The sequence below is a fragment of the Andrographis paniculata genome, unplaced genomic scaffold (genome assembly GCF_009805555.1).
Source record: "Andrographis paniculata isolate CXL003 unplaced genomic scaffold, ASM980555v1 Contig46END, whole genome shotgun sequence".
Classification (NCBI taxonomy): domain Eukaryota; kingdom Viridiplantae; phylum Streptophyta; class Magnoliopsida; order Lamiales; family Acanthaceae; genus Andrographis; species Andrographis paniculata.
In genome coordinates, this window is record NW_026137580.1 from 5,409,054 (window position 1) to 5,422,212 (window position 13,159).

The 13,159-nt window shown below is 36.7% G+C and overlaps 3 protein-coding genes across 4 annotated transcripts; 2 read left to right on the top strand and 1 right to left on the bottom strand.

Annotated features, from left to right (window-relative positions):
* Positions 1-69: 69 nt before the first annotated feature.
* Positions 70-2,601, top strand: LOC127252463 (protein BASIC PENTACYSTEINE5-like). Of its 2 annotated transcripts, XM_051276642.1 has the most exons (4): positions 70-293; positions 797-949; positions 1,130-1,922; positions 2,462-2,601. In XM_051276642.1, the coding sequence occupies exons 2-4, from the start codon at positions 890-892 to the stop codon at positions 2,467-2,469; spliced, it is 861 nt and encodes a 286-aa protein (XP_051132599.1). In that variant the 5' UTR covers positions 70-293; positions 797-889; the 3' UTR covers positions 2,470-2,601. The 2 variants fall into 2 exon arrangements, with proteins under 2 accessions (XP_051132599.1, XP_051132598.1); XM_051276641.1 differs by lacking the exon at positions 2,462-2,601 and having other exon boundaries at positions 1,130-2,192.
* Positions 2,416-10,407, bottom strand: LOC127252464 (protein EIN6 ENHANCER). Its single transcript, XM_051276643.1, has 4 exons — positions 10,243-10,407; positions 9,459-9,633; positions 2,980-3,047; positions 2,416-2,643 (listed from the first exon to the last, which is right to left on the bottom strand). Exons 2-4 carry the CDS (start codon positions 9,628-9,630, stop codon positions 2,512-2,514), a joined length of 372 nt encoding a protein of 123 aa, XP_051132600.1. The 5' UTR covers positions 9,631-9,633; positions 10,243-10,407; the 3' UTR covers positions 2,416-2,511.
* Positions 10,408-10,493: 86 nt separating this feature from the next.
* LOC127252465 (uncharacterized) lies at positions 10,494-12,571 on the top strand. The gene is made up of 3 exons (XM_051276645.1): positions 10,494-10,652; positions 10,751-10,816; positions 12,208-12,571. Exons 1-3 carry the CDS (start codon positions 10,605-10,607, stop codon positions 12,253-12,255), a joined length of 162 nt encoding a protein of 53 aa, XP_051132602.1. The 5' UTR covers positions 10,494-10,604; the 3' UTR covers positions 12,256-12,571.
* Positions 12,572-13,159: the final 588 nt, after the last annotated feature.

Consider the following 13,159-nt stretch of genomic DNA (forward strand, 5'->3'; position numbering starts at 1 on the left):
GGAAGCCGGGAGAAGAGGCCAACATGTACCGAATAGCCAATAGATAAATGAGCTTTCAATTAATAACAACCCTTTTCCTTCGTTCACGTTTCACAGGAAGAAGGACGACTACACTACTGCCACAAGAGTAGAGTAGAGAAGAGAAGAGACAGATACCCAAACTGCTGCCGCTGCCATGGACGACGGAAGGAGAGAGGAAGAGACGACGAGAGAAGAGCCGTGGCTGGAAGAGGCTTTCCTCTGTTGACGACCGATGCTTTTCCATTCTAATTTCCATTCTTTTCACTTCTCCGGTGAGTCTGTCTTCCCTACCCTCGCATCATTAATTGCTTCTACTTGTTCCTCCAAATCAACTGCCGTCCAACTTCTAATCTATTGATTGTCATTCTGGAGAGTGATTTATCGAAGTAACTGTTTCTAGTGAAGTTTTGTTCGGAACGAGTTTTGCGTGAATTTGCTGCCGGTTGGTTTTCGTTTGTGAGTGTGTTCTCACTCCGGTAAAATTTGCTACCAATTTAGAATTTAGTTACGGAAATGATGCGAAATCTGTTTTGAGTGTAGTTTTGCCATGGAAAAACTAATAAAAATGTAGATCTCTAATGCTGCTTCATATAATTTTACTTTCGCTTAAGTGCATCTGCATTTCAGTTCATGTTTCTTCTATGACATTCAATCTCAATGGCGGAATAAGCAGTGTTAGACACTGATTCCATTTATCTCACATTTCCCCCTTGAGTGCTTGAAATCACAATGATTGATGTGCCTTGTAACCTTCATTTCTTTCTACATACTGCAGGAAAAAAACTTGAGTTCAACACTGGGTAGGCATAATCATACCCCCAACCAACTGAACAAGACTTACTAGATCATTCTAGAAAATTCAGTTGAAATGGACGAAGGAGGACGCGAAAGCCGGAGACATAGGTTGGACTACTACAAAGTACACCAGGTAATGATCCCATGAGAGCATCTCATCCGTAGTTGATAAATAGAATTTATCAAGATCAAAGTCAGTGTATGAATATAGATCCTAGTGTAACCCAGATGAACAATTTCAACTTCTGATCAGCTCTCTGTACGTTCCCTTAACTAATATTGTGGTGAGATGTAATTTGTCCTAATGTACTAGGTTAAAGAGCAGAATGCTTTCCATATGAATGTAAGAATCGGCATGCTCTGCGACGAAAAGGATGCTGCTATAAAGGAGCGGGACAGAGCCCTGGCCGAAAAAAGAGCAGCACTGGAAGAACGAGACATCGCCACTAAGCAGAGAGATGCAGCGATTGTGGAGCGCGACAATGCCCTAAGGGAGCGCGATAACGCCATTGCTGCGCTCCAGTTTCAGGAGAGCACAATGAATGCTCTGTTGGGTGGTGGCGGCGGCGCACGTGGGTTGAAGCGAATGAGCTTGCAGTCGACCCATATGCTGATGGAACAGTGCATAACTGATGCACTCCCAGTGTCCGCCGTTCCATGTGAAGCAGCAAAATCACTCAAGGCAGCAGCAAGGATTGCTACAAACAAGGATCTCAAATCGAAGAGAGCTAAGCCACCTAGGAAAGGGAAGAAAATAAACGAGGATTTGAACACAACCGACGGGTCTAAGGCTAAATGGGATGCTCAGGATTTTGATTCCCTGAACCATATATCTTTCGACGAGTCTACCATCCCAGCACCCATGTGTTCATGCACAGGAGTGCCCCGCCAGTGTTACAAGTGGAGCAATGGAGGGTGGCAATCGTCTTGTTGCACGACTTCCCTATCGATGTACCCTCTCCCTCATGTGCCAAACAAGAGGCACGCCCGAATGGGTGGCCGGAAGATGAGTGGGAGTGTATTTCGAAGGCTGCTCACAAGACTGGCGGCAGGCAGACACGACTTGTCTATCCCTCTCGATCTCAAGAACTATTGGGCTAAACACGGTACGAATCGCTACATAACTATCAAATAATTCATTGCATCATGGTTTTTTTGCTCATAATTCTGTGTCTGCCTGCTTCTGTCAAGAATCTACTGGGGGCCTTGGTAAATATAGCATTTAGTTGGCTGGTGGTGGATTCACTGTTGCTTTTTCAGCTTTGGGTTCTTTTTCGTTTTCCAAGTGTATGTGTTCTGTGCATTTAAATAACCTGTGGGAAGCCTAAATCTGGCCCTTAATGTTAGAATAGTTATTTTATTTGTTTTTATGTATATATCTACTACTTACATAAGTGTTTGGTTGTTGCATTGACATAAGAAAAGCAGCTCTAAGCAGCTCAAACTTATTCAGTCAAAATAGTTTCAAAGAATGGGAATGATCCCAACATTTAAAACCGGCTTTTCTTGGTGGTATTTTCAGAAGTTTTCTCATTCCTAATTTCCATTCTTTTGATACCAAATGAATGTTCAATAATCATTCCAAACCCAGAGCTTGCATATTGCAATGTAACAAGAAGATTAAGAGTTCTTTTAACAAAAACAGGAAAGTGAACTCCCCAGCAAATGGCAATGTACAACAAGGGTTATATTTAGCTACCTGAGAACAACTGCAGCATTTCTAAGAGCCAAGTACCGTTGGACGTAATCATTTGGGAGGGTTCGTATGACCTTGAACACTTCTGCATTCGCATAACGGAGCTTGGTTCTCGGATCAGAGTACGGTGCCTACACATACAACAGTTGTGATTCCATATCATATCATAGAGAGACGACTGAAATTTGACATGAATTCTCTAACATATTAATAATCAAAGTAAAGGGTCGAAACACAATGAAATTCATAGTCGTCCTCTATAATCTCTAATTTAATACTCTGTATTAATCAGCTCATTATAATGAGGCAAGTATGGAAAAACAAAAATCAAATGACAAATAAGTCATCTTGAGAGTAATTTTGTGCTATTCGATCATAACATTTTGTCACTTGGGGCAACTGATTTTTCAACAAGAAAACTCTGCAGGCTTAAAGCATGTAGAACAAAGCATGGAAGATCACGATACCTCAAATCCGGTTATGTCACATATTCGTTTGCGTGGATGCATTGATGGTGGAGTTTCAATGTTAACATCTGCACAGAAAGTACATCAGTTGTCACTAATGAAGATTACATCATGATATTGGAACACCCTGAATACATTAAATAGTAATACCACAAATAAAACTCTGATTAATGGATGAAATGTGGTAAAAATTGCAAGGGCAATACAAGGAACTGGAGAACAGTTGATGAAGAAAAGGAAGAATTATATAGGATCATACGTGCAACATGTTGCATTGATCTTATGTTCGATGATGTTGAAAAGAAAGACCGTTGCACATGGTAAAAGGATCACAGATTATATTTACTCAAGTACTGCTAATTTCTTTATTGCATCATATTCCCGAGGTCAAAATGATTTGGTCAGGCCTGCATAGTGTGTTTTGCGACATCTTGATGTTAAGTAGTATGAACAACAAGGAAGCACTAACAAGGATTCTCACATCAATTGACTAGACTAGTTTTCAACTTGAAAGAGATGAGAATCTTGTTAAATTAGATCACAAATAAAAATGTTGTGGAAAAATAAACTGTGATCTTGTTGAAGGGGGCTTCTAATGAAAGTACTCCAATTCATACAACAAAATAAAAAATGGTTGTGAGGTTCATTTATGAAACAATCAACCAAGCTACAAAAAATGCAAACTTGTTTTAACAATATTGGAGAATCTAAGGGGTTTGCATGTTGTGTTCTCAATCACATTTTGTACTATGTAAACTACAATCACCTATTTATTTTCCCGAAAAAAACTCATATCCAACATTTATATTTTTCTTCTAAAATTCATTATTCAACACATAACATCCACTACCATCTTCAATTAAGAAAGATCACATCGAAGACCTATTTTTCATTAAGATTTTACAATTCTCAAACCAACTTAGAACACAAACAAGCAAACCCTGAGTTATTAATACTAATTCTACTTAGTTCTCAATAATTAGATTTTAGTTTCATAAAGTAAATAAACATCTTAATTCTCTAGTTGTATGCTACTGTGCAAGGTTATTGATGAAAGATATGCCACTGTAAGCTTCTGCTTATTATCTTAACCTCCAATTGTATTATGGCACAGATTTACAAGTAGATTTTGAAGTAAAACATATTCTATATGATTGTCTTGAAAGTTTGGTTGTAGATGTGGAAGAAATGGATAAAATTTAAGCACAACTTGAGGACATTGAGTAGATCAAAATTTCTTGGTAAGCTACTAACCATGTTGACACTTAAACTCCAGCACAATGTTAGAAGTCTTATGGAAATGAGCATCCAGAGCTTCAGAAGTTTGCCATTCATGTATTTAGTTTGACATGCAGCTCATCTAGTTGTGAACATAACTGAAGCACCTTGGGATGATAATATTTTAATTATGTGATTCAAATCTATTATTTATTTATCACTTACTGTTTAAAAACAAAAAAAAAACAAAAAACCTATGAATAATGCAAGGTTAGCTAAAAAGAATAAAGTAACAAAAAAAATGAGCACAATACTGACTTACTTTCTTTGACGAGAATTTGAATGTGGATTAGACTGGTTTAGAAGAAGATCTGCTTTAAGTAGGAGGAGATGATAGTAGAGGTGAAGGCGATGCTATTGGTAGTGATGGCTTGGAGATCCCAAATACTGATAGTGCTGGGGATAAAGTCTTGTTTACGCCAATAGAGAATGCTGATCAAGACTATGATACGATAACATGGAGGATCATAAACTCAATGAGTTTCACTAAATTAGTATCCCCCCCGCCCCATGTTTTGTCTCCCATATCAGATTGCTAAGCCAAGTGTTTAGTGTTTACATAATATATTTTTTTGTTGACGCCTACAAGTTTATGATGTAACACCCTGGCCCCTCTATACCGAGCTAGGAGTGTTGTGTGTTATAAACTGCCACCACATATTAACCCTAAAGTCCTTCCTGGGAAACTTTTCAGGAGGTCATCATTCTAAAATTTACTTTAAAACAAACATCCTCGACTCTGGAGTTCTTGAATCCTCCAAAAAAGAAGATGCATATTGTTGATGCAAGTAGTATTATCCATCCTCTATGTTCCTTCCAAATTCGGGATATTACATAAGATTCCTACTTCCATGTTAACCTTAAAACTTGAGTCGACAACTATGTCTATGACAATAGTGCATCAAGCTATGATGGTTTGTGCAAACTATGTTAGACGCAGTATGAATGACAATGCTGGATGATGCACTAGTTTTTTTTCATTTAATGAGAGATTCCTATGAGCAAATTCCATATTGAAATATGAGGCAACCTTTTTTTCCTATGTAAGAACTATCTCCACTCTTATTCTTGAATCATAGTAGTCTACTAAAATTGATGATTGAGTCTGACATGGCAAGAATTGAAATATGAGGGTGGCCTTACAAATGTCAAAATGATACCAAAGCAACAACCAGCCATGGAATATGATGGTCAAGGCTTCTTTGTTCAACAATTGTTCGACGAGATCTCAAGATTATGCCTTAATCTAGGATAAATGTGCTATAGTATCCTGTAAAATATAAATCCCAAAAATTCCATTTCTCTCAGATCAATTTCAGCTTCGGGCAAGTGACTACTACTTATACCTTGGCCAGGTTGAGTCCAAGCAACACCATCTACTAACCCAAATATTCATTGAGCAACTAAAGAAGCATTTCTCTGGATTTGCCATGAAATTGTTATTCTGTGAAAGCACCGACAAGATATATGCACCATGCATTTATTTGTATTAGACATGGCTATAACAGAAAACTATTCCACAAAAATGCTGAAAAAGATCAGTAATTATTTGTAGTGCATGCTAGCAATACAAATTTTTGACATGCTCCATTGCGCCATTACAACTGTGGCCATATCTACAAGGTAGCCCCATATTCAATGATATCCAAATTGCAAGTTTACCTTCAAGAACACAATTTACTCAAGCAGCTAATTTATCAAAACCTCTTGGATCACTGTACAGAATGTTTGAAAATCATGACTTTTTGGAGTCCCTGATATTCCACATTGAATTGGCAACTATCATCACTTTTCACAAGAAGCACAATACTAGATTAGAGGTTGGAACTGAGGTAAACGCATCAGCCAATAGAATCAAGCTAACAAGCTTTTCAATCTCATTCTTTTGCATATGGCCATAAACATACAGCCTAATTGAAACTGGTCCTGCCCCTGAGTGAAGCACAACAAGATGATCAGTGAGTCAATCAGTGGAAGGCCTGGCCTGATGGCTTGCCAACCACTACATTGTACACCTCCAAACAACTTGTAGCCACAACAATAGCTCCTCAGTCCATGGTTAGCCCCTACTACCAGCAGGCTCCAAGTCTTCTCCATGAATATGAAAATACATTTGAAATAAGGAGTGTCATGTCACCAATAGGCAGGATAGCGCAGGGTCCCCTGGATATGTAATTTCCATCGCAGACTCAAAGGTGAGCATCATAGTCTACATATTCATCGTCACTTCCCCCAATAGTTTCAAGCCACAACCATCCCCCAATATCATAATAGACTGAAGGAAATAGATAGCAACCATCACTCACTTTAATATATAACCAACCGAGAAACAATGCACACCATAACTCCAGATTTCCACCTCTCTTCCATCATCCATATTCCTTCAAATGTACATATTTGCTTCATAGAGGGTCCGAGCTCTTTGAACACCATGGGCAATGAAGACATGAATTGCTCTACTATCAATTAGAAGTTAGAAATGTTAGCTCCTTACACTAAATTGAGCCTCATGCTCTCATAATTATGATTCCTACAAATGGCAATGGAAACCTATTGTTGAACTTGGTTAATCACCCCCTAAAGCGTATTACCTCATCACTAAAAATGAAGATGATGAGATTCATCATCCATAGGTCCATGACACTTTAATAAATTTGAAAGAGAAGAGCAGAATATACAGTTGCCTCTTTTATTGGAATGAGACAGCTTGGCCAAAAAATGCACATGGCTTGATGGTTGTAGAAGCACTCTTTTGTGCATGGCTGCAAGATTATCTGATTTAATTTGTCTTATTTTAATATAATATATATATCTCTCTAACAGAAGCTTCAATTGGGATGACATTGGTATTGTTGGAAAGCTTTTGATGTCTTCTTTCAATTGGGATGATTTCTAACTCAAAGTAGACATTGACTATAGAGATCATTTGTGCCATCGATAATGTCTCCTTACTATTTTGATCATGATCATCCAAACTGTGCTTATTCTCTTCCAGACCATTAGTTTACTTACTAGTTTTTTTGTAGTCCATGGGAATGGTAGCCTTGTTGAAACCTTCATTCATGGCAGGGATCGTCATGCAGAACTCTTTAATGGAAGGGAGGGCTCCTAAGGGTCTAGCTCACTGTTAAGAGCCAGTGAAATTGCAACCTCAAGGTCTGGGAGGATGTTCCCAAACATCCGTAGTTTGTTACCTAGGGGCCTTTGCAATAAACTCAATACCCAAGATAGTGATCCTTATATACACCCAAGACCTGGCTAGTGAATTGAAGGAACTCATTGACGAAGGTGCTTATTTGCCAAAACTTGTCTGTTGAAGCCAAACTTTAGATAGGACTCCCAATATGTCAATCATTAAAGCACATTACTAGGACATGATCAAATTCACGCAATATTTCCTGTCTATTTTCTTAGGTACCATCAAATTTAAGGCAAATCATCCTCCATTCAACTATTGTGTTTTGTACCTTAAGCCTTCTCACTAACCAGTGGATTAAATAATATTGTTTTGCACAAGCAACTAACATCAAGGAGCCCATCCTATTGATGGTTGCTAAGGACAAGTAACATGACCCAGCGCAAGATTGTCAATAGCCCGATTTGGCTATGGCAGAGGCAGCATTTCTGCCATCAATAACATGGTGGCCACCTCTTCCACAACAGCTGGTAGCAAGTAGAGCAAGACTAGTGTCACCAACATATACCATTTTTGGTGGCAGTGATACGCTGCACCAGCATGAACGCCTCTCTTATGCATTCTCATATATCAACTACTACATGTCTACATATGGGCCTCCCATGGTCTCCTTGTGTTATACAATTTTAGCTTCACCACCCATTAATCCTCTCTATCAGCTATGATCAATAGGTTGGACCAACAAATAAGGATTAAAAGAACTTTAATTGATTGAACTAAATGATACAACTCCAGGGAAAAACACGTACCACATGTGGAAGCTATCCATACCACAAAACTAATAGAATATGAATGTTCACTAGCAGTAGGGACCTACTCTAAGGTTGTTGTCTCAACAATACTAGAAATTTATAAGATTCTAGTTTTCACATTTCTACACCTTCCCACCGCCTAGCTTTGTAGCATCCTGACCCTTTGCAGCAAACTGGATCTATTATGAAATTGTAGACAGGCTCCAAAGATCCACAAAAGTAAATTTAGCCTGCTTTGTCCTTACTCGCACACAAGCTAGAAAACTTTCCAAGGAGTTGTGCATTAAGGATCTACCCCAGTGCAAGTAGGATTAGTCATAAGCTGTTACTCTGGGCTCCAAAAAAGAAAGATATGCCTTATTGATATGAACAGTCTTATTAATCCTCTTAAACTATTTTCAAATTTTGGGAGTGTTATATAACTTATATTTCCTCCCACTTAAGAAAGCAATGTTTTTGTTGTGTCCCAAAATTCTTTCCCTTTCCGGGTGGCTAACAAGTTGATCCAACTATAGTGCGTCGTCATATGTTGATTCTAGTACCATTTGTAATACCCCAGCCCTTTTGTAGTGTGCCAAATGTGGCTCAAAAATCAACATGAGTTTCTTTCAACATGTTTTATCCTCACTCGTATGCATCATGGGAAACTTCCTGAGTCATCCATTCTAAATTTACCCCAAACCAAGCATGCTTAATTATGTCGCCGCTCTGGTGGATTCCCAAAAAAGGAACGTAAATCTTGTAGATATGACTAGTGTCATAGTGCTTCTTACGTCATTTCTAAATTCTCTTTTGTTATGAGCTTCTTTTAAACAGTAAGATTGCTCATGAAAAAATGTATAATTGTATATGTTAATGTACAGAACAGAAAGCTTTATGAGATTAACAAGACAAACATTAGATATCTCCATCCAATTTAACCAATAGATATGATTCAAACATGGAGTGCGGCTTATCTCAAATAACATGCTTAATTATGTCGCCGCTCTGGTGGATTCCCAAAAAAGGAACGTAAATCTTGTAGATATGACTAGTCTCATAGTGCTTCTTACATCATTTCTAAATTCTCTTTTGTTATGAGCTTCTTTTAAACAGTAAGATTGCTCATGAAAAAATGTATAATTGTATATGTTAATGTACAGAACAGAAAGCTTTATGAGATTAACAAGACAAACATTAGATATCTCCATCCAATTTAACCAATAGATATGATTCAAACATGGAGCGCGGCTTATCTCAAATAACATACTTACAATTTGGTACATCAGGAGGAAGACTTTGGTAATTCTCTGCTTGAATAATCTGCTTGAGATGTTTCCACCGTACTCTTGCTTGCCCCTTCGGATATTTTTCATACATTTGGATTTTCTTAAACTTGAAATGATTAGGCAAAACCAATTCAGCGTCCACAACTTCAGGCTCCATTTACTAGCAGAAGGTGTGGAGATTTTAAATTCAAAGACAACTTTAGAGTTACAAACATTTATACTGCATAAGAGAAAGGAAAAAACCATAGAGATAGATATATTCCATCATGCCAAAAAGTACTACTGCTGTTTTCTATGCAGAATCACTGATTCATTATTCATTCATCTTAATTTCTTCTTGTTTGCCTATAACCCTAGGCATGCATCCGAATTTATAACAATCCAAATGAAAAACGCACAAAATTCATAAAAGAAATTGCCCACATATTAACTTACCACAGAAAAACACAAAACCCATTACAAAGGCACAACATTAACCTCGTGAAACTTCAACTCACTAGTATGGCTTAAATTCTCAATTAACACACACAAAAGCAGCATCGTATAATTATATACATATATATATATATATATATTTATAGCAATTTAATAACCAGATGGAAGACGAAACTTTTCTGGAAAAAAAAGAAAGAAAGAAAAGAAAAGAAAAGAAAAAGCTGCAGAGACTCGAAAGGCAACACAATTCAAAGCCAAAATCCGCAGCCACAATGTCAATACTAATAGCGATAACACAAAATCCCAAATTCTCAAGTAAAATGTTAAACCAAACCTTCCAGCACTGCTCTGCCGGAGAGGAACGCAAGGAAAAAAGCACAGCTGAAGAGAAAACCGGTGAAGCTCCGGTAGAATCCTTCCGTTGATTTCAATCCTCCCGCGACAGTGATGGAAGAAGACAAGAAGCATATAAGAATTGGGCCTCCTCGGCCTACATATAAGCGGGCTCAGCCCTAAGACATTAATGGAAAATGTCAGGCCTTTTACTGGGCCCTAATTAAATTTACGTAAATACCCTTGGAGCAGTTCTTTTAATTCCGTAGGGCTTTGAGGCTTGGGGAGAAGAATTGTTTGCGAGATCGATCCTCGTCTTCAGGCGTAGCGAAGCCCTCTTAGCAGAAGATTTCTGATCTGGAAATGACGCCGCCTCCCGGACCCTACTCCGGCAAGAGCTCACTTGCTTTGGTAATTTCCATTTCCAGTATTGGTTTTGCGCCTATCGGCCTACCGTCTTCTGTGTGTGTTTGAATTGTGAATTGTATTTGGTTTTCGATGAATCGCAGGTGGCTAGGGCTTCAGCTTTCACGTTCGGAATTGTTTACGGGAGTGTGAAGCTTAAGATTCTTAAGGTTTCTATTTCCGTTTGCTTTTTTTTTTTTTTTTTCCCCGATGCGGTTTTACTTCCTGCCTATCTCTGATTCACTACGGGATTGATATATGGATCATTGGATTGATGTTCTTTTCTTTATTTAAGCATTTATATGAGCTTCAACTCTGTCTTTTTTTTTTATAGCTACTCAATTTGAATTTTGTTCTTGCCGTTTGATTTATTTGTTTGTAATTTCATATAGGTTATTGAGTCTTAGGCTAAACTTTGAGAATCTAGATCAGAGATATATTGAAAATTAAAAAGTCTTGTGATAGAGCTTTTGTTTCTACATAAGTGATCAGATTTGGAAATGGAATTGTAGATAGAAATTGATTCTATGGCACTCCTTAAGAATGGGCGATGTATATATTTGTTGTAATGAATAATATGTAAGTAATCATTGAAGAAATTTAGCCATTGGAGTTGCCTCTTGTCGGTTCTGTTTGTGCATTGAGCCATGGCTTTGATGAGGGACAGAGGTGGAGTTTGTTCTGGTCAATGTAGAGGTTCATGATGTGGTGATACTGAATCCCATATGATCGAACATTGTTTATATTATGCTTGTACTATGATTGAGAGATCCACAATAAAAGTTAGTCGAATGATGAGATTGCATTGTCGTAATTATCCTGATGAGTCATTAAAATTACCTTATATAGCAGCTTTTACCATAGCGATCATAATACATAAGATCAATTGCAAAGATCTTACTTAAGCCCACATAAAAACATATTGCACATGATAGCTCTTGTGCTAATATTTACGAGATCAACAATACAAGTTTGTTGAATTATGAGAGACCATTAGCATATTTCACCTAGTGCAAAATTGAGGTTACCTTGTCAATGGATGTTATGACAATTCATGAATTATATTACTTGCCAGACCAAAGGATTAATGTATTGTTCTTGAGACGTTGAAATGAGTAGCCCTCGCTAATGCATGGCTATTCACAAAGGATGTCTATTTCTGTTAAGAGCACATGTAAAATAAAGTTATACTTAGTGGTATTTATCATACTACTCCATTAGCACTAAAAGGCCTGCATAAAATGCTCGCTAGGACATAGAAATTATTGTATTGGATTAATATTGTTGGTGTGTTACAACTTACAAGGCCAATGATTCAGATACTGTCTCAATGACCAACTAGTTGAGGAAATAACACCAAATAACATTGTTGTTATATCATGCTTCTTTTTGCACTTGTATAGCTTCTCTCTATGACTATTCTCAAAATGGTTTATATGGCATTGCTTGGCTGTATTTTTTTCCTTGCTCGATTGTTTCTGACACATCTATGGCTGCTCTTTTCACTTGACACGACAACACTGTAGAGGCTAACGTCCTAATTCTATCTCTACTTTGCTAGATGAAAGCTAAATCCCACAAGAAAGCTGAAGCCAAGGGACATCATTAGAAGAACACCTTGTGTCGAGCACATGGTATTTTGTGTCTGATCAAAATAATGGTAGAGATAAATCCATTCTTGATTATGGTCTGATCTGCAGTGGACTATCACTGTTTTTTCTCATTTTTAAGGTGCTTCTTCTCCCTTTGGGATTAATCGTTGAATACAATTTTACCATATTTTTGTTTCAATTTCTTTATGCACCAATGACTTTGGGTGTCATATGAAATGGTTCCATGGGAAACCATTTCAGACTCTGCAGCTTTCTTGAATGTGCATTGCAAAAGCAAATTGCAAATAATATATCATCGATGCCTTAACTTCACCGCCATTCTTAAAGCTTTATTATCCATCATATGAATCAGCTATATGAATTGAAAACAAGTTTTTTTATTTTTTTAATATATATTTAAATAAAATATACGTGTTGCTTGTGATTTGTAAAGAAATTTTTTAATGAATAATACCAAAATAGAGGTACAGTACATATATATATATGTATATATTATTTAGTAAATTATTATCCAAAATTTTGAAATTTGAAATTTTTAAAAATTTAAATTATCAATAATTATTTATATGAATATAATTTGAATTTATTTTAAAATATCACATTTACCTACGTATTTTTTAATTATATTATATATATATATATATTTAATTTCAACATTAATTATTTTTTCAGATTTTCATATTAATTTTTTCTTCAACTAGTTTTTTAAAAAAGTTGTTGGAAATAAATTTTTTTGGGTAATGTATTAATCAAAGTTAATTTCAACCATTCAAGTTTTTAAATATTATTAATTTCACAAATTCGAATAATTTTAATATTTAAAAATATAATAAAGATTATATAATATTATTACAATTTATATAAATTACTTCCTCCGGTAGATAAAAAATGTAGGACGAG